The sequence below is a fragment of the Pseudophryne corroboree genome, chromosome 9 (genome assembly GCF_028390025.1).
Source record: "Pseudophryne corroboree isolate aPseCor3 chromosome 9, aPseCor3.hap2, whole genome shotgun sequence".
NCBI lineage: Eukaryota > Metazoa > Chordata > Amphibia > Anura > Myobatrachidae > Pseudophryne > Pseudophryne corroboree.
Window position 1 is genome coordinate 39,731,810 of NC_086452.1, and position 27,233 is coordinate 39,759,042.

Sequence of the window (27,233 nt, forward strand, 5' to 3'; positions counted from 1 at the left end):
CGTTTGGGAGCTTTGGTATAATCCCCATGGTCCTTACGGAGTTCCCAGCATCCACTAGGACGTCAGAGAAAATAAGAATTTACTCACCGGTAATTCTATTTCTCGTAGTCCATAGTGGATGCTGGGCGCCCATCCCAAGTGCGGATTGTCTGCAATACTTGTATATAGTTATTGCCTAACTAAAGGGTTATTGTTCTGAGCCATCTGTTCAGTGAGGCTCAGTTGTTATTCATACTGTTAACTGGGTATAGTTATCACGAGTTGTACGGTGTGATTGGTGTGGCTGGTATGAGTCTTACCCGGGATTCCAAATCCTTTCCTTATTGTGTCAGCTCTTCCGGTCACAGTTTCCCTAACTGGGGACTGGAGGAGGGGCATAGAGGGAGGAGCCAGTGCACACCAGTAGTCCTAATTCTTTGCTTAGAGTGCCCAGTCTCCTGCGGAGCCCGTCTATTCCCCATGGTCCTTACGGAGTTCCCAGCATCCACTACGGACTACGAGAAATAGATTTACCGGTGAGTAAAATCTTATTATTCCTCTTTCGCGGTAGACCGATTATGACTGTGCTAGAAGAATTATCGGGGTTAAGATAAATTTGGAAATGGTTTTGAAGGAACTTGTCAAACAGGAACAGGGATCGAAATGATCAGGCTCCCTGCTCTAACATTCTGGTTCATGGAGGGGGGGTAGGGGAGCCAAAAGTATAAATTTATTCCAACAAAGTTCACTCCATTGTTCTAAAGGAAAATTGTTATGCCTTCAATGCTAGATTCATGCTCAAAAGGTAATGGAATGGGGGATTTAAAAAATTTTTTGCATGGTGTATAAGTACTACCCCTGGTTGGAAAACAGAGGGCTGAAAGCATTAAATTGAATCCAAGGGGCAGATGTAATAAGGCTGGAGAAGTGATAAGTGCAAGGTGATAACGCACCAGCCAATCAGCTCCTAACTGTAAATTTACATATTGGAGCAGATTGGCTGGTGCGTTATCACCTTGCACTTATCACTTCTCCAGGCTTATTACATCTGCCCCCAAGTTATAAAACATCCGGCAAAAACAGAACCAAGCAGCTAACTGCAAAGTAGTTCAAATAAAAATTTTTAACACTGACCGCCAAGTCTTCTAGCCCTGGTTATTTTTCACAGGAACCGGTTTGCTGCCTTCGAGTTTGGTTTCCAGCACGCTGTCAAGAGAACATCTTGCTTTTTAGGGCTGTGGCTTCAACAGCAACACTGAAAGCCAGATGTGCTAACATCTAATGGTTAAACGGTCTCTGCATTAACAGGTCCCGTCTGTGAGGAAGACGCCACAATGGATGTAGCGAGAGCCTTAGAATGTCTGTCTACCCGTGTCTTGCCAAGTCTGGAGTAACAGTGCATAGATTCTTCCTAATAGATCTTTGCCGATAAACACAAGCCGTTAAAATGGGTAAATCAGATGGCAGCTCCAAATAGCGTCTACAACACACACTTATGGAACCCTAGTCTTTGAGCAGCAGTAGTCTAAATTGTGATTCAACCTGGATACCACAGCTCTCTAGTCTTCTATAAAATGTCCAGTGCAACCAGGAGTATAACCCACCTCATTTGCCTACTGCTGAATATTGCTGTTCAGCTTATGATTATGCTGGGAACTTTTTGTGGCTCCCTGATGGCTGATGTATGCTACTACGATTGTGGAGCTCTGTGACTCCAAATAGAATATCCTTACAACAGAAGATGACAATGTTCAGCGTCGCTGCTTCTGCTGGATATCACAAACCCTGCGACAGTGAACATGTAACAAAGAAATCAAGAGCCGGTACAACTTGATTATAGTGGAGTAACTGGATGTAATTCAGATTTTGGAAGGAAGGAATCGTGCAGGAGGTTGTACTTACTCTAAGCCAAATATGCTACTGCAGACTAAATATGGAAGACAGAACTTAACACTGAGAAATGAAAGTGCCAACATCCTGAATGATACTCTATATCCGCAGGGTCATGTCTAAAGGGATGATCAAAAAAATAAGATTTTACTCACCGGTAAATCTATTTCTCGTAGTCCGTAGAGGATGCTGGGGACTCCGTGAGGACCATGGGGATAGACGGGCTCCGCAGGACACATGGGCACTTTAAGAATTTAGTTCCTGGTGTGCACTAGCTCCTCACTCTATGCCCCTCCTCCAGACCTCAGTTAGAGAAACTGTGTCCGGAAGAGCTGACAGTACAAGGAAAGGATTTTGTTAAACCAAGGGCAAGATTCATACCAGCCACACCGTATAACTTGTGATAACTACCCAGTTAACAGTATGAAAACAACATATCAGTGCAAGACCGATGCAACTATAACGTAACCCTTATTGAAGCAATAACTATATACAAGTATTGCAGAAGAAGTCCGCACTTGGGACGGGCGCCCAGCATCCTCTACGGACTACGAGAAATAGATTTACCGGTAAGTAAAATCTTATTTTCTCCAACGTCCCAGAGGATGCTGGGGACTCCGTAAGGACCATGGGGATTATACCAAAGCTCCCAAATGGGCGGGAGAGTGCGGATGACTCTGCAGCACCGATTGAGCAAACATGAGGTCCTCCTCAGCCAGGGTATCAAACCTATAGAATTTTGCAAAAGTGTTTGAACCCGACCAAGTAGCAGCTCGACACAGCTGTAGTGCCGAGACCACCCGGGCAGCCGCCCAAGAAGAGCCCACCTTCCTAGTGGAATGGGCCTTGACCAATTTTGGCAACGGCAATCCAGCCGTAAAATGCGCTTGCTGAATCTGGTTACAAATCCAGCGAGCAATAGTTTGCTTTGAAGCAGGGGCACCAATCTTGTTGGATGCATACAGGACAAACAGCGCTTCAGGTTTTCCCGACTCTAGCCGTTCTGGCAACGTAAATTTTCAAAGCCCTGACCACATCAAGTAACTCGGAATCCTCCAAGTCATGTGTAGCCACAGGCATCACAATAGGTTGGTTCATATGAAAAGATGATACCACTTTCGGCAGAAATTGCGAACGGGTCCGCAATTCTGCTCTATCCATATGGAAAACCAGATAGGGGCTTTTATGTGACAAAGCCGCTAATTCTGACACACGTCTAACCGAAGCCAAGGCTAATAACATGACCATCTTCCACGTGAGATATTTTAACTCCGCTGTTTTAAGTGGTTCAAACCAGTGTGACTTTAGGAAACTTAACACCACGTTAAGATCCCAAGGTGCCACCGGAGGCACAAAAGGAGGCTGAATACGCAGCACTCCTTTTACAAACGTCTGAACTTCTGGTAGAGAAGCCAACTCTTTTTGAAAGAAAATGGATAGGGCCGAAATCTGAACCTTAATGGAGCCTAAGTTTTAGGCCCAAATTCACTCCAGTTTGTAGTAAGTGAAGGAAACGGCCCAGATGGAATTCTTCCGTAGGAGCATTCCTGGCCTCACACCAAGAAACATATTTTCGCCATATACGGTGATAATGTTAAGATGTCACGTCCTTCCTAGCCTTTATCAGCGTAGGAATGACCTCATCCGGAATGCCTTTTTCCGCTAGGATCCGGCGTTCAACCGCCATGCCGTCAAACGCAGCCGCGGTAAGTCTTGGAACAGACATGGGCCCTGTTGCAACAGGTCCTGCCTTAGAGGAAGAGGCCACGGATTTTCTGTAAGAATTTCCTGCAGATCCGGATACCAGATCCTTCGTGGCCAATCTGGAACAATGAGGATTGTTCTCACTCCTCCTTTTTCTTATTATTCTCAACCCTTGGGTATGAGAGGAAGAGGAGGAAATACATAGACTGACTGGAACACCCACGGTGTCACTAGGGCGTCTACCGCTACTGCCTGAGGGTCTCTTGACCAGGCGCAATAACTCTGCAGCTTTTTGTTGAGGCGGGACGCCATCCTGTCTATCTGTGGCAGTCCCCACCGAACTGCAATCTGTGTGAAGACTTCCTGATGAAGTCTCCACTCTCCAGGACGTATGTCTGGTGAGGAAGTCTGCTTCCCAGTTGTTCACTTCCGGAATGAACACTGTTGACAGTGCTCTTACATGATTCTCCGCCCAGCGAAGAATTCTGGTGGCTTTCACCATCGCCACTCTGCTCCTTCTGCCGCCTTGGCAGTTTACATGAGCTACTGCGGTGACATTGTCTGACTGGATCAGAACCGGTTGGTCGCGAAGAAAGGTCTCCGCTTGACGTAGGGCGTAGTATATGGCCCTTAGTTCCAATATGTTGATGTGAAGACAAGTCTCTTGACTTGACCAAGGACCTTGGAAATTTCTTCCCTGTGTGACTGCTCCCCAGCCTCGGAGACTCGCGTCCATAGTCACCAGGATCTAATCCTGAATGCCGAATCTGCGGCCCTCTAGAAGGTGAGCACTCTGCAGCCACCACAGGAGAGATACCCTGGCCCTGGGGAATAGGGTGATCAACTGATGAATCTGTAGATGTGACCCGGACCACTTGTCCAGTAGGTCCCATTGGAAAGTCCTCGCATGGAACCTGCTGAAGGGAATGTTTTTCCCAGGACTCGAGTGCAGTGAAGCACTGACACCTGTCTTGGTTTCAATAGGTCCCTGACTAGAGTAATGAGTTCCTGGGCCTTCTCTATCTGAAGGTAAACCCATTTCTGGTCTGTATCCAGAATCATACCCAAGAAGGGCAGACGAGTTATAGGAACCAACTGTGACCTCGGGAAATTGAGAATCCAGCCGTGTTGCTGTGACACCTTCAGCGAAAGTGACACGCTGTTCAACAACTGCTCTTTTGATCTCGCTCTTATTAGGAGATCGTCCAAGTATGGCATAACTGTGACGCCTTGCTTGTGTAGGAGCACCATTATTTCCGCCAATTACCCTGAAATTGGTAATGACAATCCTGTACCGCAATTGTCAGGTACGCCTGATGGGGTGGATAAATGGGAACATGAAGGTATACAGCCTTTATGTTTAGATACACCATCAAATCCCCCCCTTCCAGGCTGGCGATTATCGCTCTGGGCGATTCCACTTTAAATTTGAACCTTTTCCCATATAGGTTCAGAGATTTTAATTTTAAAAATAGGTCTGACCGAACCGTACGGTTTCGGGACTACAGCCAAGGTGGAGTCATATCGCCTTCCTTGTTGCAGGAGGGGAACCTTGAGCACCACCTGTTGGAGATACAATGTGTGAATTGTATTTAATATTATCTCCCTTTCTGGGGGAGAAGCCGGTAGTTCCGATAAGGAAAAACCGGCGAGGAGGCACCTTTCGAATTCCAGCTTGTAACCCTGAGAAACAATTTTTTATTGCCCCGGGAACCACCTGTGAGTGAACTCAGATGTGGCTGAAGAGTCGAAGACGTGCTCCCACTGGGGCAAACTCCCTTAGCGGAGCTCCAGCGTCATGCGTTGGATGTAGTAGAGGCCGGGGAGGACTTCTGTTCCTGGGAACTAGCTGTGCCCTGTACCCTTACCTCTGGTAAGAAAGGACGCTCCTCGTACTTTCTTGTTATTCTGCGACCGAAAGGACTGCATTTGATAATGTCGTGCTTTCTTAGGCTGTGAGGGAATTTAAGGCAAAAGAGACATTAGTCTACTGGGTTCTAGAGTCAACGCTATGTCGATTTCTGCTAGAAGCGTCCTGTGGAATATGCAATGGACAGGTGATGCCGACTAAAAGAGGCATATGGAAGGTTTACCTTACAAGGCTGAGGAATTGTGTGGAGAAGGGCTCTCGGACCTGGTCTCCACAGCTATAGCTGGTAATTCTGATCTTTGGGCATGATATATATGTGTACCCTCGTGTCAGGGACAGATGAGTCATCAGTGATATGCAAAACATCTTTTATTACAATAATCATATATTGAATACTTTTCTGCCAGTTTTGGCTGTAACTTTGCATTATCGTAGTCGATACTGGAGTCAGACTCCGTGTCGATATCAGTGTCTATTATTTTGGATAGTGAGCATTGTGAGACTCTGAAGGTCTCTGCGACATAGGGACAGACCTGTGTAGATTCACTGTCTGTTCTCTAATCTTTTGTGCAATAAATTTACCTCAGCACTTTATTTCACATATCCAATCAGGTGTCGGCGTTGTCGACGGAGACACCACTCACACACACATTTGCTCCATCTCCTCCTTAGGAGAGCCTTTTACCTCAGACATGTCGACACACATTCCGACACACCACACACTCAGGGAATGCTCATCTGAAGATAATTCCTCCACAAAGCCCTTTGGAGAGATAGAGAGTATGCCAGCACACACCCCAGCGCTATATGACCCAGGAAAAAACACAGCAATTTAATGTTTACCCAGTAGCGCTGTTATTATCTGCGCCGAATTATGTGCCCCCCCTCTTCTTTAAAACCCTCTCTTCTACCGTGGTATAAGCAGGGGAGAGTCCGGGGAGCTTCCTCTCAGCGGTGCTGTGGAGAAAAACATGGCGCGGGTGAGTGCTGAGGGAGAAGCCCCGCCCCCTCGACGGCGGGCTTCTGTCCCGCTAAAAGTGTAAAATTGTCGGGGGCTCATGCATATATACAGTGTCCAGCTGTATATTTGCTCCTTTTGCCAAATAAGAGGTTTATATTGCTGCCCAGGGCGCTCCGCCCTGCACCCTTACAGTGACCAGAGTATGTGAGGTGTGTGGGAGCAATGGCGCACAGCTGCAGTGCTGTGCGTTACCTCAGTGAAGATCATGAAGTCTTTTCTTCTCATGCTCACCCGGCTTCTATCTTCCGGCTCTGCGAGGGGGACGGCGGCGCAGCTCCGGGACGGAAAGCGAGGGTGAGATCCTGCGTACCAATCCCTCTGGAGCTTATGGTGTCCAGTAGCCTAAGAAGCAGGACCTAGCTTCAGAGAGTAGGGCTGCTTCTCTCCCCTCAGTCCCACGATGCAGGGAGTCTGTTGCCAGCAGAGCTCCCTGAAAATAAAAAACCTATCAAAATACTTTCTATCAGTAAACTCAGTAGAGCTCACTGAAAAGCACCCAGCTCGTCTGGGCACAGTATCAAACTGAGGTCTGGAGGAGGGGCATAGAGGGAGGAGCCAGTGCACACCAGGAACTAAATTCTTTCTTAAAGTGCCCATGTCTCCTGCGGAGCCCATCCATCCCCATGGTCCTTACGGAGTCCCCAGCATCCTCTAGGACAGAGGTTCTCAAACTCGGTCCTCGGGGGCCCACACAGTGCATGTTTTGCAGGTCTCCTCACAGAATCGCAAGTGAAATAATTAGCTCCACCTGTGGGCCTTTTAAAATGTGTCAGTGAGTAATTAATACACCTGTGCACCTGCTGGGTTACCTGCAAAACATGCACTGTGTGGGCTCCCGAGGACAGAGTTTGAGAACCTATGCTCTAGGACGTTCGAGAAACAAAGCTTTTATACCAAGATCAAGTAACCTGTTCTCCGATTTTGACGAGAAGCGATTTATAAATTCACCTACATGAGAGTTGTGAGGGGATTTCAGGACAAATTGGCAGAATTGCGAATGAACTTAGCCGAATGGCTTAAAACTTACTCCGAGTTGTTTGCAGCAAAGCACTTTAAATGAATGGTTACAATTTCTGGGATCTTATCAAACAAAAGGCTTCTCTCCGCTTCTGCATAATGGTGGCAATTCTCACAGAAATATTTGTCCTCTCCAACTATTCTCTCCACCGATGCAAACTGGGATATTGCCCATTTCAAAGTCTTTATATCCATTCTAGGATCAGGAGAAACTAAAAACAAAATCATAAGTTAGTGGTAATGGCACAAGTACAAATCAGACCGTAAAATGCCATCTTAAACTAAGAACTGCTTTTTAGGTTTGGGGGCAGGTGGGGGTAAGATTACTAATACATGTAAAGGCCCGTACACACTGGCCGATATATCGCGGGTCTGTCGGCCAGTGTGTACGGCCGATACGTCTGTGAACTCCGTCGTTCAGACGTATTGCGTCGGCCAATATATCTACCGATATATTGGGGCATCGCTGTGTGTGTACGGGCGCTCGGCCGACCACCCGTACACATGCTGCGGCAGCCGGCAGTGATTGACAACTGAACTGGGCGGGCATGTGTACGCCGGCCCAGTTCATGACGTCAGTCCCCGATGGATCGGGCAGTGTGTATGCTCACACTGCCCGATCCGTCTATAGATATATCTGCAGATCAACTGATCTGCAGATATATCTACCAGTGTGTACCCACCTTTAAGGTCGTATATGCAACACCCCCTCAAGGGTTTTAACTGGAGAGGTAAACATGTACTACATAATCTAAAAAGGGACCCCATACACTACAGCGCCATGTCGGACCCTCATGTCGCGTAAGATTTCCCTTGAACCACCCTGCAGCCTCCTGGACGTCAGGATCACATACGATACATCTTATGCGATCCCAGCCATGCCTGTGGGATCAGACATATCACAAGTGCAGCACTAACGATCTAGGGGCTCTGATCCGATCTGAAGCTCACAGGACCACGTATCGGATCGGATGTAAAACACATCCGATTTGCCACTTTTCATCCGATTTATTGGCCCGAAAGGTCTAAATCGGATTAAATCGACTTATCGTTGTAGTGTATGGGGCCCTTTAAAGTGTGCATGCAGACTTTCCAGCTTGCATTAATGATGGTTTTTTGCCATCAGTGACATTACAATGTTACTCTGAAGCATGGAAATAAGATCATGGATTCGTAAACCAACAACTCACTGTCAGAGTCCTCCTCTGGTCTTGGGGGGTCACTTTCTTGCACAGGTACACTGATGTCCTGGAAGTCCTCTCTCCGCTCTGTGAAACACTCACACTCCAGACACCGGGTCCGCAGCACCAGCTGGCCCTGGAATAATTTCTCCACCAGTTCAAACCCAATTGACTCTATAATCATGAATTATATGCTCTCAGATTTAACAGTCATTTACATTTAAATAAGGCATTTGAAAAGCAGTACATTTTCTACAAAATCGCGATATGAAGGTTTAGTGATGCACAGAACGGCAATTGCGCAATTAATTGGTCCACAACAGGCGCATGCAAGAGTGGGACTAATCTAGACAACAAACACCAAAAAAAGTTCCTCCAGCACATTGTAAAGGACCAGCAAAATAGGATTTTGGTACTTACCAGGTAAATCCTTTTCTTTGAATCCATAGGGGTCACTGGAGTACTCTTGGGATATGGACGGGCTTCCGTAGGAACACAGCACTGAATATTTAAATTTAGTAACACTCCACCCCTCCATATCCCTGAGCACTTACTCAGTGTTTTTTACTGAGCCGAACAGGAATTAAGAGAGGTTAATAATGGAGTATTACATATAACATAACTGACAATAACGAAGTTAACCCATAACGTTACTGACAACTAACAGTTGACACCCTAACCAGCACTTGTAACTTGAACCAGTCGGTGAAAATGTGTTACCATAAGATCCTCAGAACTAACCCCAAGTAAGTAAACTGCTCTGGGTGGGCGTCCAGTGACCCCTATGGATTCAAAGAAAAGGATTTACCTGGTAAGTACCAAAATCCTATTTTCTTTTTCATCCACTAGGGGTCACTGGAGTACTCTTGGGACGTACCAAAGCTTCCCCCGTGGGCGGGAGAGCAGTTTGGCACTTGTAACACTAGGCGGCCAAAGCTAGATGCTGATGCCGCAAAAGTATCAAACTTGTAAAAGCGCACAAACGTGTGCACTGAAGACCATGTAGCCGCCCGGCAAAGCTGCGTCGCAGAAGCCCCACGACCAGCTGCCCATGAAGTTCCCACAGAACGTGTGGAATGAGCGGTTACTGACGTAGGCGGTTGTAACCTAGCATGAAGGTAAGCCTGGCGTATGGTCAGTTTTATCCATCTGGATAAAGTTTGTTTAGATGCTGGCCAACCCATCTTGGCAGCATCATAGAGAACAAATAACGTATCCGTCTTACGAACTGAAGACGTTCGGGTTACATAAACGCGTAACGCACGAACCACATCCAGAGTTCCAGACTGTGCTGTCAACACAGGAACTACTATTGGTTGATTGATGTGAAAAGATGACACTACCTTTGGTAAGAAGGCGGGATTCGTCCGAAGTTCCGCTCTGTCATCATGAAACACCAAATACGGTGGCTTGCATGACAAGGCACCCAAATCCGAAACACGCCTTGCCGAAGCTAAGGCTAAGAGAAAAATTGTTTTCCAAGTGAGAAACTTTATATCCACTTGTTGTAAGGGTTCAAAATATGAAGACTGTAAGAACTCCAAAACCAGATTCAAGTCCCATGGCGCTGTAGGTGGAATGAAAGGAGGCTGTACCCTGATTACACCTTGGAGAAAGGTGCGTATAGACGGCAATAGAGCCAATCGTCTTTGAAAGTAAATTGACAAAGCAGATACCTGCACCTTTAGTGTAGATAAACGCAAACCTCCATCTAAGCCTGATTGTAGAAACAACAAAAGGCGGCATAACTTGAAAGCTGATGTCGGAAATTTCCGAGCTTCACACCAACCTATATAGGCACGCCATATTCTGTAATAATGAGCTGCCGTAACCGGCTTCCTAGCTCGTAACATGGTTGGTATAACTGAATCTGGAATGCCCTCTCTTTTTAAGAGGGCGGTCTCAACAGCCACCCCGTCAAACGCAGCCGCGCTAAATCGGGGTAAAGAAAAGGACCCTGTTGTAACAGGTCTGGACGTATCGGGAGCGGCCACGGATCGTCTGCGAGTAATCCTCGAAGATCCGAGAACCAAGCTCTCCGAGGCCAATGAGGCGCCACTAGTATGACTGTGAGCGACTCTCTTTTGATCCGTTTTAGCACCAGAGGGAGCAGCGGAAACGGTGGAAACAGATACACCAGACTGTACGGCCACGCGACAGTGAGAGCATCCACCGCGACTGCCTTTGGATCTCTTGTTCTGGACACATACTGGGGCGTTTGATGATTGTGTCGAGATGCCATCAGGTCCACCTGAGGATAACCCCATCGCTGAACCAACATGTGAAACACTTCTGGATTTAATGACCATTCGCCTGGGTGAAGATCCCGACGACTGAGATAATCCGCTTCCCAGTTGTCCACTCCCGGAATGAACACGGCCGACAATATCACCTGGTGGTATTCTGCCCAATTGAGGATTCGAGCTACTTCCCGCATTGCCATGCGGCTTCTCGTTCCTCCTTGTTTGTTGATGTATGCGACCGCTGTCGCATTGTCCGACTGCACTTGGACAGGCTGAGAGCGAACCATGTGCACCGCTTGTCGTAGCGCATTGAAAATCGCGCGGAGTTCTAGAACATTTATTGACAGCAATTTTTCGTGATCCGCCCAGAGACCCTGGAGCTGACAATTTTGAATTACCGCTCCCCAACCTCTGAGACTGGCGTCCGTAGTTAGAATTATCCAATTGCAAACTCCGAACCGTCTTCCTGCGGTTAAATTGTGTTCCTTGAGCCACCATAGCAGAGAAACTCTTGCTATTGGTGACAACCTCACTCTGTGGTGAATCTGCAGATGCGAGCCCGACCACTGGGCAAGCACGTTCAGCTGAAATGGACGAGAGTGAAATCTCCCGAACTGAAGCGCCTCGAAAGCTGCCACCATTGTGCCTAACAGGCGAATGCACAAGTGTACCGACACTGTGCGTGGTTTGAGTACTAATTGTACTAGATGGCGTAGCATTTGTACTTTCTGTTGTGGTAGGTAAATCCTTTGATTGACCGTATCGAGAATCATACCTAGGAACTGAAGGCGTTGAGACGGAATCAGATGTGATTTCTTGAAATTGACAATCCAACCGTGGTGAACCAATACATTGTAAGTTAGCAGCGCATGTTGGGTAAGTATCTGTTGAGACGGAGCTTTGATGAGCAGATCGTCTAAATACGGAACTATCGTCACTCCCAGGGATCTGAGGTGAGCTATCATCACAGACATTACTTTGGTGAATACCCGAGGCGCTGATGACAGGCCAAACGGCAGAGCCTGAAACTGGTAATGGTTCTGGCGTATTGCAAATCGTAAGAATTTCTGATGAGGCTGCCAAATTGGAATGTGTAAGTACGCATCCTTGAGGTCTAGCGCAATCATAAATTCCTTGGTCTCTAACCCCGCAATCACCGACCGTAGAGACTCCATTTTGAATCTGTAGTAAGTTACGTACTGATTGAGGCCCTTTAAGTTCAATATTGGTCTGACTGAGCCATCCGGCTTCGGGACCACAAACAGGCTTGAATAATAACCCTGACCCTGTTGGTGTACAGGGACCGGAATCAACACTGCCGAATCCAGTAAGGACTGAATGGCAATTTGCAAAACTCTCCTCTTGTCGTCCGACAGAGGCAATCCTGTCTTGAAAAACCGCAGAGGCGGCAGACAGTCGAACTCTATTTTGTAACCTTTTAACACTAAATTGCGAATCCAGCCCTCCGCGGATGTGTGGAACCACGCCCCATGGAACGTCTGAAGGCGTGCTCCCACAATTGGAGAACCGAGATGGGCTGGTAACCCGTCATGCCACTGGCTTGTCGGTAACCTTAGCGTCTTGGCGAGTTGTGTTGGTTTGATGGAAACCACGTCCTCGACCACGTCTAGCAGGCGTGGCTGATCCTCTGCCACGTCCTCGAAAGGGCTGAGGTCTAAAGGATTTGAACGAAGGTCCAGCGTACCTTCTTCTTGGCGCAGGTGGAGGCAATGGTAAGAACACAGACTTACCTCCCGTAGCCTCCTTAATCCATGCGTCCAATTCTGGACCAAACAACTTCTTGCCATCGTAAGGCAACGCCCCTATACTTCGTTTGACCTCTGCCTCCGCTTGATAAGTACGCAGGTAGAGTGCTCTTCGTGCCGTAACTAGCGAAGATGAAATACGAGAAGTGAGCTGACAGACGTCAGTAGACGCTGTACAGAGATACTCTACAGCCTCAATCATTTGATTCACCTGAATTATCAGGTTTTCGTCATGTAAAGCCGATTTGAGTTCTGTAAGCCATATTATGAGCGCCTTAGTGACCCAAATGCCAACCAATCCAGGTCTTAGCATCACACCTGCTGCTACATACATGGATTTAAGCATAGTTTCTATCTTACGATCTGACGGATCTTTAAGCGTAGTAGCTGATGGCACTGGTATGGTTAATTTCTTGGTAAGCTTTGACACTGAAGAATCAACTATTGGTGGATTCTCCCATGTACCCGTTACCGATTCTGGAAACGGATAACTAGACTTAAATCTGCGAGGTATAGAAAACCGTTTATCTGGATTCTGTCTGGATTCTACTAACATCTGATTTAGAGAATCCGACACAGGAAAACTTACTGGCGTCTTCCGTCGTTTAGTAAATATGACCTGATCATTGGTGAGAGGCTGCTCAGCTTCAGGAAACCTTAGCGACTGCCGTACCGCTCTGATGAGATCATCAATGCCGGAACTGTTAACATCCTCGCCGTCTGACTCCACTTCGCCCTCCTCCCCCTCATCGTGTTCCGTGAGGTCTGGGATGGAATCGTCAGACTGCAACATAGCAGACACTGGAAAATCATAAGACATATGAAAATTATCCCGTTTGCCCAAAATGGATTTGGACCCTACGCAAGGCTGAGACGCCTCCGGTAGTTCTGGCGGTCTCACCCTAGACTCAGATCTTAGCGTTTCTCGCTCCAGACGAGCAGCGGTCATTTCAGTCTGAAATTTCTCCAGTACATTTACTAACATACCCCACGGAGGGTCCGGTGATGAAATTGGTTGCAAAACCGGAGCAGAAATGGTATTCTGAACGGAATCCACAAAACATACGTTACATGTGGTAGATCCAACCGGTAACACACTGCCACATACTTTGCAAATATGCTTTTTAGTTTTTGCTGGTGCCTTACTCATTATGGCGACAGACAATACAATACACAAAACACAGACACCTGCACGACTCAGTAAAATAGCAATAAGGTGGCTCTGTATATATATCTGGCCCAGTGCAATACACGTGGCCAGTACTATGAAATTTGATCCCAAATTCCCACGAACACCCCTGCGCCTCCGGTGGAGAAGAGATGTAGGACAGGAACGTTCTGGAATCACAGAGGAAGACACAGGAAGCTGTTAAAATGGCTGCCCTGCTATACTTATACACATAATCACAGTGCATTCACTGATTATACTGTAACAATCCCTCTGCTGCTGCAGTATTTCACTGATATGTCCCCCCTGTAATGGCTGTTTATCTTATTACAGCGGCAGCGCAGCGTGTGGGCCCCCAGCGGGTATCGTAGAGCGCTACGTGTGTCCCAGCGGTGGGCTCCTATATATAGCGTGTCAGCTACCAAGGTAGCGCTGCTGTTCCGAGGTGCCTGGCCGGAGGCTGTGGCCTAACGGGCGGGTACCTGAGCGGGGAGAGCCGCGGCGCCTGCACGGAGGTCTGTGGCCGAACGTGTGGGCGCCTGAGTGGATAGAGCCGCTGCGCCTGCACGGAGGTCTGTGGCCGAACGTGCGGGCGCCTGAGAGGGGAGAGCCGCTGCGCCTGCACGGAGGTCTGTGACGAACGTGCGGGCGCCTGAGTGGAGAGAGCCGCGGTGCCTGCACGGAGGTCTGTGGACGAACGTGCGGCCGCCTGAGCGGGGTGGAATGGGCGGGCGCCTGAGCGGGAAGATGCCGGAGGCTGAGAGGGGAGAGCCGCTCCTTGCCGTCACCCAGCACTATGTCTCCACACGTCGGGGCGGCAGCGGGAGCTGACCGCCCCGTTTCACATACCTCACTCCTGCAGACGTGCGGAGGCTCCGACGGGGCTTTTCAGTAAGCGCCGGCCAGCCAGTGCAGGAGGATGTGAGGGCTGTGAGGGAGCTCTTTCAGAGAGGCCCGACACGCCCGTGCTGCAATCAGCAGCTGCACTATCCCTGACCCTGCCTTTTGGAAGGGGGACAGGGATGTGGTCAAACAGTAGAAAAAATAAAAATAAAAATAAATAAAAGTTTCTTCAACAAAACCGTGACTTCAGCTAAGCATGTGTTGCCACGTTCAGCACAGAAAAAACACTGAGTAAGTGCTCAGGGATATGGAGGGGTGGAGTGTTACTAAATTTAAATATTCAGTGCTGTGTTCCTACGGAAGCCCGTCCATATCCCAAGAGTACTCCAGTGACCCCTAATGGATGAAAGGACCAGCAAATTAGATTTACATCCTACATGATTGCAAATGTATGTAACATAGGTCTCTGCATTGCCAACACATGATGTCTCTGCTCGGGATGTAGTTGGGAGACCGCCGGTCACTAAACCGACAAGGGGATCCCGCCCGATTCAGACTAACAGGAACTAGTCACACTCGTGGGTGTCTACGACACTCAGATTAGGAATAGAACCTGTGCACAAAGCCTGCTGCATGGCGAGCGCAAGGAGCCCGCAAGGGACTTCGTTGCGCTCAACCCCCCCCCTGCATTCCAAAGATCGGGATCCCAGCGTCAGTATGGTCACCAGCGGATTTCAAATGCCAGTCGCCCCTCTGCTCTTGTGGTCCTACGCTACACGAGAATAAAACCTGCTTTGGGTCATGCATTTATATATTTCTAAACTGAGAGCCAACTCACCTGGAGGCACCCCAGGATCATCGTACCCTCCAGCTACTGGATCCCATACCTTGCCTGTCAGAACAATAATGGTAGCTTCTAGTTTCCCTCCGTGGAGGGAACCTTTCCCATAATCCCCTGGGTCCATGTCACAAACTATGTGGAACAGTAATGCACAGAACAGTTGCTCACTCAAATTGGTCCATGTTAATCTAGGCAACATTTCAAGGTTTTACAGTGTTCTTTTTAAATTAGAATTTCTTTTATATCAAGGTGGTTATATAAATACTAGAAGCCAGACTGCAACTGTGTCATAAAAGTTTATTGTTGGCATGTTAGGGGTTTACAGATGGGTCCATGTTTATCTTGGCCTTTAATAGGATGAACTGAGATCTAGCAGTCAGATTTAATCCCCTGCTGTATTGTTCTCTGTATTGTATTGCAGCTGAGAACAATAGATTAAGGGTTTATGTAAATAAAACCATGGAGTGCCTAGGCGCAACAAAGCCAAGATAACCGTGGATCTACCTGTATATAAACGTGTACTTTCTTTACCAGACTGAATGTTCACTTTGCCATCCCTGTGTTACTAACTATACACTCAGCTAGCTCTGGTGATAAATATGGCTCTTTAGCACAATAGCTGGGTGCACCTAGACCACCTTAGTTACTGCCAGTGTAAGCAGTCGATTGCCGAGCTCACACTTGTCCACCACTACTAAAATGCTAGTGCAGAAACCAACCAACCATTCTGTGACTTCTCAGAATCTTCAGCTCCAGAAGACTTGCCGCTGACGTTTTCCTTTACAGGCTCCTCATTCACCGATTTGTCTGACTCGGTCTTTAAGATGGGGGTCTCTAGGTCGGTTGGGGAACATTTCGATGATGAACTGTCAGTTTTACTCAAGCGGCGGAACTTTGACAAAATACTTGGTTGTTTTGTTGATTTTAGCCAGCTGAGACGTAACCTAGATTTCTTATGTGAAGGATTGGAGGGACCATTGTCTGTGCTGGTTTTAGGACCCGCTTTCTCATCTGGCTTCTCTGGAACCGGTTTCCGTTTTGATCTGGTTATCCTGCACTCCTCAACTGGGGGATCTTTAGTAAGCTTTGTTCTTTTCTTGACATTCCCAACCTCATTATCACTTTTGCGTTTGCCGTTTTCATTCGGAGACTCTGGAGACCCATCTTGAGGTTTGCCGGAAACGACAGCTCCAACCTCGCAACCACTGGGATCTTTGTTTTCATGCTGCGGTTCTGTTTCATTCACTAGTGAGCACTTTGTCTCCTTTCCGAGAGCCTGGCAGGCTTCCTGTATGTTCCCCAGTATACACTGTAAAACTTCCTGTGCATCATGCTGAAGATATCCTTCATACATAGGATTGAGTTCTCTGTTAAAAAAAAAAAAAAAAAAAAAATATATATATATATATATATATATATATATATATATATATATATATATATATATATATATATATATATATATATATATATATATATATATATATATATATATATATATATATATAAAAATGACTTGTGTAATTTAAAGAATAAAAATGGCACCTAATGCAGAACTCTCATTGCCCTCAATTTGGTAGCAAATTTTTAAATGAAGCGGCAGGGCCCCAAAAGTTTGAAAAGGAATGGGCTTTTGTTGGTCGACCCTACTTGGGTCGACACTCATTAGGTCGACCACTATTGGTCAACAGGCAGGTCGACACATAGAAAAAAGGTCGACATGAGTTGGGGGGGGTTAGTTTTTTGGGGTCGTATTCTTCGTAAAGTGACTGGGAACCACAATCAGTGCACCCCTTTGGGCAAGATTACTATTCCCAATCGTAGCCCACGTGGATTGTAAAGTATGAAAAAGTTTAAAAAGATTATTTTTTTCTTAAAAACCAATGTCGATCTCTTCATGTGTCGACCTTTGCCATGTCAAACAATAGTGGTTGACCTATTGAGTGTCGACCTATGCACCGTATCCCATTTCAGACCACTAATTTACTGATAATCGTTATCCTGAAACATCTCATTTGCGCTCTTTAAACCTAGATGTATATTTTTTTTTTATGGACTGGTCCGTGAGAATACAGTTTAGTACATCTGTTTAGCATTATTTTTAAAACGTGATGGTTTATAAATGACATGAAGATAGGACTGCATGCAATATTGGGTTGTTATAAGTCCACATGTATACCTGTAACTACTTCATACCTCAGCGTGTTCAGGAGCTTTCTCGGCTGTGCAGCGAGTTCAGTATCGTAGCTCTCTGGATTTAGGAGAAAGCCGAGTTGGAGATGTTCGGCGGAATGAATCAAAGTGCTCAAACTGCAGATGACCTCGTAACTTGCAGGTAAGTCTTCCTTCGCACTGTCCTGTGAGAATAATACATCAAATATGTGACATATGCACTCCCTGCTGTCAATTACACGGGTATTAGAAGTCACCACAACTCAGTCACTGTCTAAAAATCACAAAGCTGGAGGTAGTTAGGGTGCATGATTTCTTATGACCCGTGTTTTTTGTTTTTAACATAAATGGCAATACAATTAAACGCAAGGGCTGATATGCGTTATTCCAGAACACCACATGGCGGTCAGCAACATCATGATTATTTCCTCACATACTATGAAGGTGAGCAGAAAAACTAGCGATGTACAACCTACCCTACATGGCGGATGTGTGCAGCAAAACCCACTGAACTGACCCTAAATATCAAGTTGGATTACTGACAGCTCCATGACCAATAACGCACTGCATCCAAAACAACCAATACTTCAATCTAGATTAAAATAGCTGTGATGCTTTTACCTTTTCCAATGCGGGTTCTTTGTCTTTAACGGTCTCCCTCTTCTTACAAATAACATCACTGAGTTTTTTTACACCTCTTTTAAATCCTGGACAGTAGCATAAAACCTATAGGGGGAAGAATAAAAAAATAAAAATAAAACTCATTTTTACGGCACAGTCTCACATAATTACACAAGGCAAACAATCATGGACAGAGCAAAGTTTTATTCAACAGGTCACACATAAAAATATAAAAAGTGAACATAAAGCAGTTAAATCAGATGAAGCGTGTACCTGAAGTATGCTATTAAGGTAACAGGTGTTGCCTAGATTATTAAACCCTACAAAGGGAACCAGGTTTTCCTTCTTCACACAACAGGCCGATGGCGGCAACTCTGGAGTAGGAACAACTTGATCACAACTAAAGAGAGAAAGATTTAGATATTAAAAAAAAAAAACTCAATGCACGTGACCAAAACGCACAATAAGGAGGAAGAAGGGGGAAAACAATAATATTGTACACTACCCAATACGCTAGCAATATTCTCCATTTCCACTGTTCACCTTGTCCCATACTGGTATAACACGATATGCCAACTTGGATATCACTGTCAAGGCGCTACACAGTACAATACTAAAGCTCTGCCAGCAGACAGTGAAGATTATTCAAAATAGACAAAATCTGTACTTTTGTTTCTTGGGCCTAGAAACCGCATCTCTTTGGGCCGTAACGGCCTATTAGTGTGGAGATACAACTACAGGTTGAGTATCCCATATCCATATATTCCGAAATACGGAATATTCCGAAATACGGACTTTTTTGAGTGAGAGTGAGATAGTGAAACCTTTGTTTTTTGATGGCTCAATGTACACAAACTTTGTTTAATACACAAAGTTATTAAAAATATTGTATTAAATGACCTTCAGGCTGTGTGTATAAGGTGTACATGAAACATAAATGAATTGTGTGAATGTACACACACTTTGTTTAATGCACAAAGTTATAAAAAATATTGGCTAAAATGACCTTCAGGCTGTGTGTATAAGGTGTATATGTAACATAAATGCATTCTGTGCTTAGATTTAGGTCCCATCACCATGATATCTCACTATGGTATGCAATTATTCCAAAATACGGAAAAATCCCATATCCAAAATACCTCTGGTCCCAAGCATTTTGGATAAGGGAGACTCAACCTGTATACACGTCTAGCATTGCTGAAGAGACTTCAGGGGTCATTCAGATCTGATCGCTGCAGGCGATAGGGTACCAACTGCGCATGCACCGTAATGCGTACGCACGTCAGCCATCAACAGGCATCGCTGGTCAGCGTCGGGATGTATGAGCATCTTGGTTTGATGGAATAGTATGGTAGGCCTACCTATAATAGACTAAGCGGATACTAACGCAAGTCCACTTTTCCCAAGGTCTGACAGTTCAACAGCAAGGCGCAGTAGGCAGTCTGTGGGGTTTTGTGTTTTTTTTTTGGGGGGGGAGGGGGAGTTTAGTGTTTAACACAAAGGACACCTTGAAGTGTCATACCAGAGACTCCCATATTTTAGAATTAACAGATACAATGCATAATGTATCTGATAGCAACCCATTACTGTACTATTCATTTTGTATAGAGCTTTAAGTACTGTTCTATGAGAACTGATTTTAAACTGGGAAGTCAGTTTTTGAAAAGTGCCCACCAGAGTTGAGAACTGGTTTTATATGCTCCCATTGGCCACTAGTAGTGAGCAGACACCCTGTGTCACCAGCACCATGGGGAGAAACTGCCACCAGACTCCGCACTGGAGCTGCATCAACAAAGTAAAGATCTCCCATCCTCTGCTGGAGAGTGGGCATTTAGTCGCAGTCAGCCTTGGCACCTGCATAGGAAGAGTGGGTGCAGAGCCTTTGGTGCTAAATTCAGGAGCAGGCCACTTGCACTATTCACAGGGAAGCTGAAGTAGCCATACTTCTCAGAGGTATAGAACTACCGAGGTAGAGAGATGGCGCTGACAGGTGTTTTAGATCCCCAAGCTGCTGAATAGGAAGGGCTAGTTAGACCCTTTAAAGACAAATAAAAACAGAATAATTCAGCGCTGATAGCTAGATAGATAAAAATTCAAGCAATTTATTGTTTAAGAATATATGTCACTGATTCTTAATATAATTACATATATTTTACTGTTGCAACAGAAATTAAAAAATAGACAAGAAAAAAATGAAAAATAATTAAAAAAAAAAGGTACCAAAAAAAAATATGTTTTAAAAAATTCAAAAGAGTAGGGCTAGGATCAACACTGCTTAATTGAAATTGCTGGGTAAATGCAGGACGCCTTATCCTGGGGAAATGTATATATGGTGTTACCAGTTCATTAGGGTGAGTCCTCCAGTCGGTTAGCACTCCGTAAATGTTGAGGGGATTCTCTCACTTGTTTTGGTAGTCCCGTGTTGGAATTAGATTGGGAATAGAACCATGGCAGGTCCCAATGCAGATATCTTCCCTATATTTATTCCATGGGGTTCACCGTTCCCTAGTAGGATGGTCGGCAGCTCTTGCAATATGTAGGTCCCAGTCTGTATCACCAACGCGTTTCACCGCTAAAATGCAGCTTTTTCAAGGTATGGGTACCTTGAAAAAGCTGCATTTTAGCGGTGAAACGCGTTGGTGATACAGACTGGGACCTACATATTGCAAGAGCTGCCGACCATCCTACTAGGGAACGGTGAACCCCATGGAATAAATATAGGGAAGATATCTGCATTGGGACCTGCCATGGTTCTATTCCCAATCTAATTCCAACACGGGACTACCAAAACAAGTGAGAGAATCCCCTCAACATTTACGGAGTGCTAACCGACTGGAGGACTCACCCTAATGAACTGGTAACACCATATATACATTTCCCCAGGATAAGGCGTCCTGCATTTACCCAGCAATTTCAATTAAGCAGTGTTGATCCTAGCCCTACTCTTTTGAATTTTTTAAAACATATTTTTTTTTGGTACCTTTTTTTTTTTATTATTTTTCATTTTTTTCTTGTCTATTTTTTAATTTCTGTTGCAACAGTAAAATATATGTAATTATATTAAGAATCAGTGACATATATTCTTAAACAATAAATTGCTTGAATTTTTATCTATCTAGCTATCAGCGCTGAATTATTCTGTTTTTATTTATACTTCTCAGAGGTAGCAGATCATGGTGCCGTGTCCTGAAGGAGATAGCATATCTTCAGCATTCCTGTCCATTCAGCTGCTGGCTGGAATCTACCTCCAGTCAAACCACAGATGCAATGGATCCTGCTGTCAGTCAGTCTTGGAAGGGGGGCAGATTCCAATTATTCCTCCCAGGAGGAAGGGTAAGCTGCTGAAGATTGGGGTTTCTCGTGCACGGACAAGTGTTCCAATAGGAAGTAAGGAGCAAAGGGTTTGGCGCAAGTAGTCTGATGTTCCTCACAAATCGCAGTAAGAGGAAGCAGCTTGTTTCCTTCCTCCTAAGTTGAAGAATTGTGGGAGGTATGGACAAAACCTGACCGGAGACTCCAGATCCACAAATCTTGCTTTTGCCAGCAGGGTTGCGGTAAATTCGGAGTCTCCTGATCCCACAGAACACTTATCTAAGACTTTCACCACTGCATGAAACTACCACACGCTGGTCCAAACTATCACAAAAGGCATGTCCAGTGGCCATGGAGGTACACCCTGGATGTAGCAAATAGGTAAGTAATTAATGGCCTACAGAACTTAGGATTCTTATACTTTGGAGAGAAAGGGAAATATCGTAATGGGGGGGCTTCAGACGACCTTGAACAGAACACACTACTAAGATTAAGATGTTGCTTACATTTCTGGTTCCTTCTCTTCTACATTTTGTTCTTCGGTTTGTGTCGTCTCAGCAAAGTCCAAAGCTCTTTTAGCTTCTTTCTTCTGGAAGAATCGTAGAGATAAGCGGCTCTTTCTGGTGGGGCTGGCCTTAGCCAGCACAGTTTGACTTTCACACTGAGTAACTCCTGGCATCTTCCTGTTGCCACCTCCACCAATGCCAGTCTATGGAAGTCAGGATCCCCAATAGCTGTTGCCTGCCAAGAGACAAGAAAACAGCCATCAATCATAGCAAACCATAGTCATCTGCTATTTCTATAAGATAAAAACACTGTTTAATAATTGAATTTAACCATTATTAAGATCTCATTTTCAGTTCACCACAGATTTTAGCTACACTTAATACAATGGGGATGACTCAATTCTCTGCAAAGTGCCACCTGACATTACCGCTTATTCAATAAGCAGTCTATGCTCATTTTTGTTACTTTTCCCCTAAAGTATTATTAAAATTGCTCATAGTCACCATCAACTTTAAGAATACGGATGGAGCCTCGCACATCTAGCCTTCTCCAGTGCGCCATGGTGCACCAAGGTTTATTAGCATAAGCCTTTCATCTATTGTTCTCAGCTGCAATACAGAGAGAACACAGCAAGGGATTAAGTCCTGGCTCAATCCTATTAAAGGGATAGATGAGCAGGGCTCCATCTGTATATGCACAACACGGTACTTGGGTGGTTTGGTTCTAATGCTGCAAACGTGTTTGTATACAGTGACATGGACTTCATCCAAACGACGAGAAACCAAGCTCATATATTGTCCATATCCAATCAAAACGTGACTGATACCATAGAAACCAAACCATGGTAGAGTCTAGTTTCCCTTCGTGGAGGACCTTACACATAATGCACTGGGACCACATCACCAACTATTTGGAACAGTAACCTGTGGTAAGCGGAGCGAGACAGAGCCTGAAGCGTGGTGAACCCGCGAGGGGTACAATGCTAGATACATAAAAGAAATACCTTAAAACCAACGGAGAATGGATAAAATATTTATGTGCTGTAAGGGCGGAAGTTATCTTCTGCAGTTACATCCTGGTCCCGTCCACGAAGGGAAATAGACAACCACATAAACCATCCACACAGATGTTAATCAGTGCTAAATATTAATAGCTTCATGGACTGTCTGAAGTGTTGTATTTATCGGGCATAGCCAATGGTGCGGAATTCATGTAGCATAAACAGAAAAACTGAGCTGCTGGTCCCAGCTTGCTTGGTTCACTGAACTGTCAGGACAGAGACGAGATATCCAGAGGGCATATAATGTGTTGAAACAAAACCAGTTAATTGCAGACACATCACAGAACATTGAATGCAAACGTTACAATATTCCAGTAATTGATGAAACCAAGTTGTGCATCTGGTTGGTCTCACATTTCATAATACAGATCACCAATATCTCCATTGATGCTTTGCGTATAAAATATATACACAGACATTGAGTACTCTGGTCACAAGAACACACTCGCTATTTTAAAAAAAACAAAAAAAACCAAGAGGCGGCACCAATGCTCTCCAGCTGAAACATTGGAGCTCTAACCTTGGTGTTTACTGTCCTAGGATTACTGTACCAAGGTGCTGCTTAATGTAGGTTCAAGTTCAGAACATGGGACCCCCTGGATTAGCAAATTCTGAAGCAGTTTACATCATTAACCTTATTCAGAACTTTGAAAAGTGTAAGCACGCCACCCATCTATTGTCATTAGATGTCCACGTGGATAGCGAAACGGATAGCCCCGGAGTCCCGTGCTCTGAGCTTCAGCCCTTAATGTAAGGTTGGTTCTAAATCGGAGTGGGAGAAGGGACGTTCTGACATCACTAAAGGAGGAGCTACGGCTGAACAGGGTACCCGAAAAGTACCCTTGCGGGCTCGCTCCACTTGCCACCTGATTACTAAAAGGTAGTAGTTGGTGGCGTGGATAGTAGAGAAACTATCCCGCTGGCCTAGCTCCTCCCCCCGACGTAAAAGGTCCCTTTGGACACTTGAATCTAGCATCTACCCTTAATGTAATGGAGTGTTGGTTATTTCCTAATATATAGCATTTCCTGTGCAGTCATCTCCCAGCACGCACCCCTCTCCCCCATACATACTGCAAATTCTGTATGCAAATATGGGTACTCATGTATTATAGGTAGGCGTTCCATAGTATTCCTTTAAACCAAGACGCTCATGAATTACACAGGTTCTGTGGCTGATTAAAACCAGGGGAAACGCAGGCTTGATTTAGGCCAGCCACAGAACCTGTGTAATTCACGAGTGGGGAGAGCATGGTAAGCCTAAGTATAGGTAGTACAGGGACTTTCTGGATTACTGTTATTTATCAGTACCATAGGGACTACACTGTTCGTTATACAGTGTCCATAGCTCATCCTCAGGTATTGCGATATATGGGCAGATGAGATGTACTAAAGCCCCATACACACTAGCCGATCACCGCTGACGCACATGCCGGCGGGGAAGGGAGTGACAGCAAGGGAATATATGGGGGGGGGGGGGGGGGGGGGGGACATGGATGCTGCATCTTCATTAACGAGGACCTCCCTCGTCTGAGAGGGTCATTAACAACACACGGGAGCGCACACAGGGGGGGCAGTGACAGAGGGAGCAAAGTTTCTGCACTCCCCCCCCCCCCCCCATATAGCAGTGCAGGCAAAAACAGATGCGATCATCCATATTGGCCTGCATGCACAAGCGACGGGGCACCAGCGATGAACAGGCGCAGGACCGCGCATAGTTCATCGCTGGTGCCTCCACACTCAAAGATATGAATGGTATCTCGTTCATTAATTATGAATCTTAAACTAATATCACCCAGTGTGTAGAGCCTATTAAGCATTGGAGATAAAGTAGCAGCCAATCAGCTCCTAGCTCATGTTACAGGCTGGGTTTGAAAAATGACAGTTGGAGCTGGTTGGTACTTTATCTCTCCAAGGATTCGTACATCTGCTCCATGATGTTTCACTCTCCCCTCCTGCAGATGACCCGTACAGGCGGTGCTGGGAAGTGAGGGGGTCAGTTGTGATAACAGCACATTGCCCGGCTTGGAATACACACGGTGGAGCTAAATTCATTCTACATGGGGCATGCTGCGACCTGAAGTTCCACAGGCGGCAATGCTGCGACTTGGGAGTCCCCACACGCTGCCTGAATAAAACGCCGAGCACTCGGAGCTGCAGCCGGGGAGACTGCTGCGTGCTACAGGGCGGGCGCCGCCATTGCTATCACTCCCCCACACCAGCGCCATGAGGAGATCACCAGAGCGGCACGCAGCGGCCGCCACCACTGAAGAAGGGGGTCGGGGAGAGAGGTACCTGCCGGCCGCGGTCACTGTCCTCCGCACATCCTCTGGCGGGAAAGCAGAATCACCCCAGCAGCAACAGCGGGGCCGGATCACGTCACGGTCCTCCTCCGCCGCGACCTCCCAGCAGCAGCAGGCCGGCGCCCGCCTTTCCCAGCGTAACGACGTCACCCACCGAGCGAGGCGCGACGTGCAGTCTCCACACACGGGGAGGAGAGCGGGCGACAACAGGGCCAGGGCGGTGATTGGCGGGAGGGGCAGCGCGTGGCGGTCTCCCTGGCCAATGGGGCAGGGGGCACGGCCCGCTCGCTACGCAGCGCCCAGCGAGCTGTCTTTGATTGGCTACCGGGGGAGGATCTCTGGCGTTCGAAGGGGGACGGCGGTTGGGCAGCGTTCTGGCGGGAACGAGACGAGGGCGGAGCTGCTACTACCCACTGACTGACTGTGTGCAGCCAGCCACACCCCCTGCTGGTGACTGACAGTCCTGAGTGAGGACGGAGGAGGCGACGACTCGAGTGGGGATGTGACAGGAGAACATGGCGGTTCTGAGTGTGCCTGTAGTGTAGGACGGACTATACGCGTCTCCACAGGTTACTAGTCGGGGGGGTTATTCCCCAGATACGCTTATACTAAGTACATGTCTCCCACAAATTATGACTTAGTAAACCCTATAAATTATACGAGGCTGAAGTTAGCTTCTTATTCGGCTCCAGCTTCTTATTCACTTCTTATTCGGCTCCAGCTTCTTATTCAGAAATTATTATATTCAAATAAATTAAGGATAGATCACTAAGTTAACATTGCATAAACTTCAAATAGTGTCCCTTACACCAATTTACATGACATTTTGCATTAAACAAAAATGATTTGGGCATGAAAATGGTGGTAAAGCGGGCACAGACACCAGATTTCATCATTTTGAATAAGAAGCTGTAGCTGTGCAAGGGTTAAACAGCGTTGGTCAAAACATTTGACACTTGAAACTTACACAGGGTGGTCACTTACATTTCTCTAACGTCCTAGTGGATGCTGGGAACTCCGTAAGGACCATGGGGAATAGCGGGCTCCGAAGGAGGCTGGGCACTCTAGAAAGATCTTAGACTACCTGGTGTGCACTGGCTCCTCCCACTATGACCCTCCTCCAAGCCTCAGTTAGATTTCGTGCCCGGCCGAGGTTGGATGCACACTAGGGGCTCTCCTGAGCTCTTAGAAAGTTATAGTCTTAGAATTTGTTATTTTCAGTGAGACCTGCTGGCAACAGGCTCACTGCAGCGAGGGACTAAGGGGAGAAGAAGCGAACTCGCCTGCTTGCAGCCGGATTGGGCTTCTTAGGCTACTGGACACCATTAGCTCCAGAGGGATCGACCGCAGGCCCAGCCTTGATGTTCGGTCCCGGAGCCGCGCCGCCGTCCCCCTTACAGAGCCAGAAGCAAGAAGATGGTCCGGAAAATCGGCGGCATGAAGACTCTTGTCTTCACCAAGGTAGCGCACAGCACTGCAGCTGTGCGCCATTGCTCCTCTCACACACTTCACACTCCGGTCACTGAGGGTGCAGGGCGCTGGGGGGGGCGCCCTGAGGCAGCAATAAAAACACCTTGGCTGGCTAAAATACCTCAATATATGGCCCCAGGGGCTATATATGAGGTATATACCCCTGCCAGAATTCCATAAAAAACGGGAGAATAGGCCGCGAAAAAGGGGCGGAGCCTATCTCCTCAGCACACTGGCGCCATTTTTCCCTCACAGCTCGGCTGGAGGG

General features: G+C 46.4%; 1 protein-coding gene across 2 annotated transcripts in view; it reads right to left on the reverse strand.

Moving 5' to 3' along the window:
- The window catches only part of USP1 (ubiquitin specific peptidase 1), a 38,868-nt gene extending 13,059 nt beyond the window's left edge, over nucleotides 1-25,809 (reverse strand). Inside the window, exons 1-9 of one of the 2 annotated variants that reach the window (XM_063939215.1) lie at nucleotides 25,488-25,809; nucleotides 22,135-22,369; nucleotides 18,590-18,716; nucleotides 18,317-18,421; nucleotides 17,720-17,880; nucleotides 16,247-16,890; nucleotides 8,672-8,836; nucleotides 7,492-7,693; nucleotides 1,114-1,185 (exon numbers count right to left, since the gene is read on the reverse strand). In XM_063939215.1, the coding sequence (XP_063795285.1) occupies nucleotides 1,125-1,185; nucleotides 7,492-7,693; nucleotides 8,672-8,836; nucleotides 16,247-16,890; nucleotides 17,720-17,880; nucleotides 18,317-18,421; nucleotides 18,590-18,716; nucleotides 22,135-22,307 (1,638 nt within the window). In that variant the 5' untranslated portion in view covers nucleotides 22,308-22,369; nucleotides 25,488-25,809 and the 3' untranslated portion in view covers nucleotides 1,114-1,124. The remainder of the gene's footprint in view (nucleotides 1-1,113; nucleotides 1,186-7,491; nucleotides 7,694-8,671; nucleotides 8,837-16,246; nucleotides 16,891-17,719; nucleotides 17,881-18,316; nucleotides 18,422-18,589; nucleotides 18,717-22,134; nucleotides 22,370-25,487) is intronic. The other variant, XM_063939214.1, reaches the window with a different exon arrangement.
- Between the last annotated feature and the right edge of the window lie 1,424 nt (nucleotides 25,810-27,233).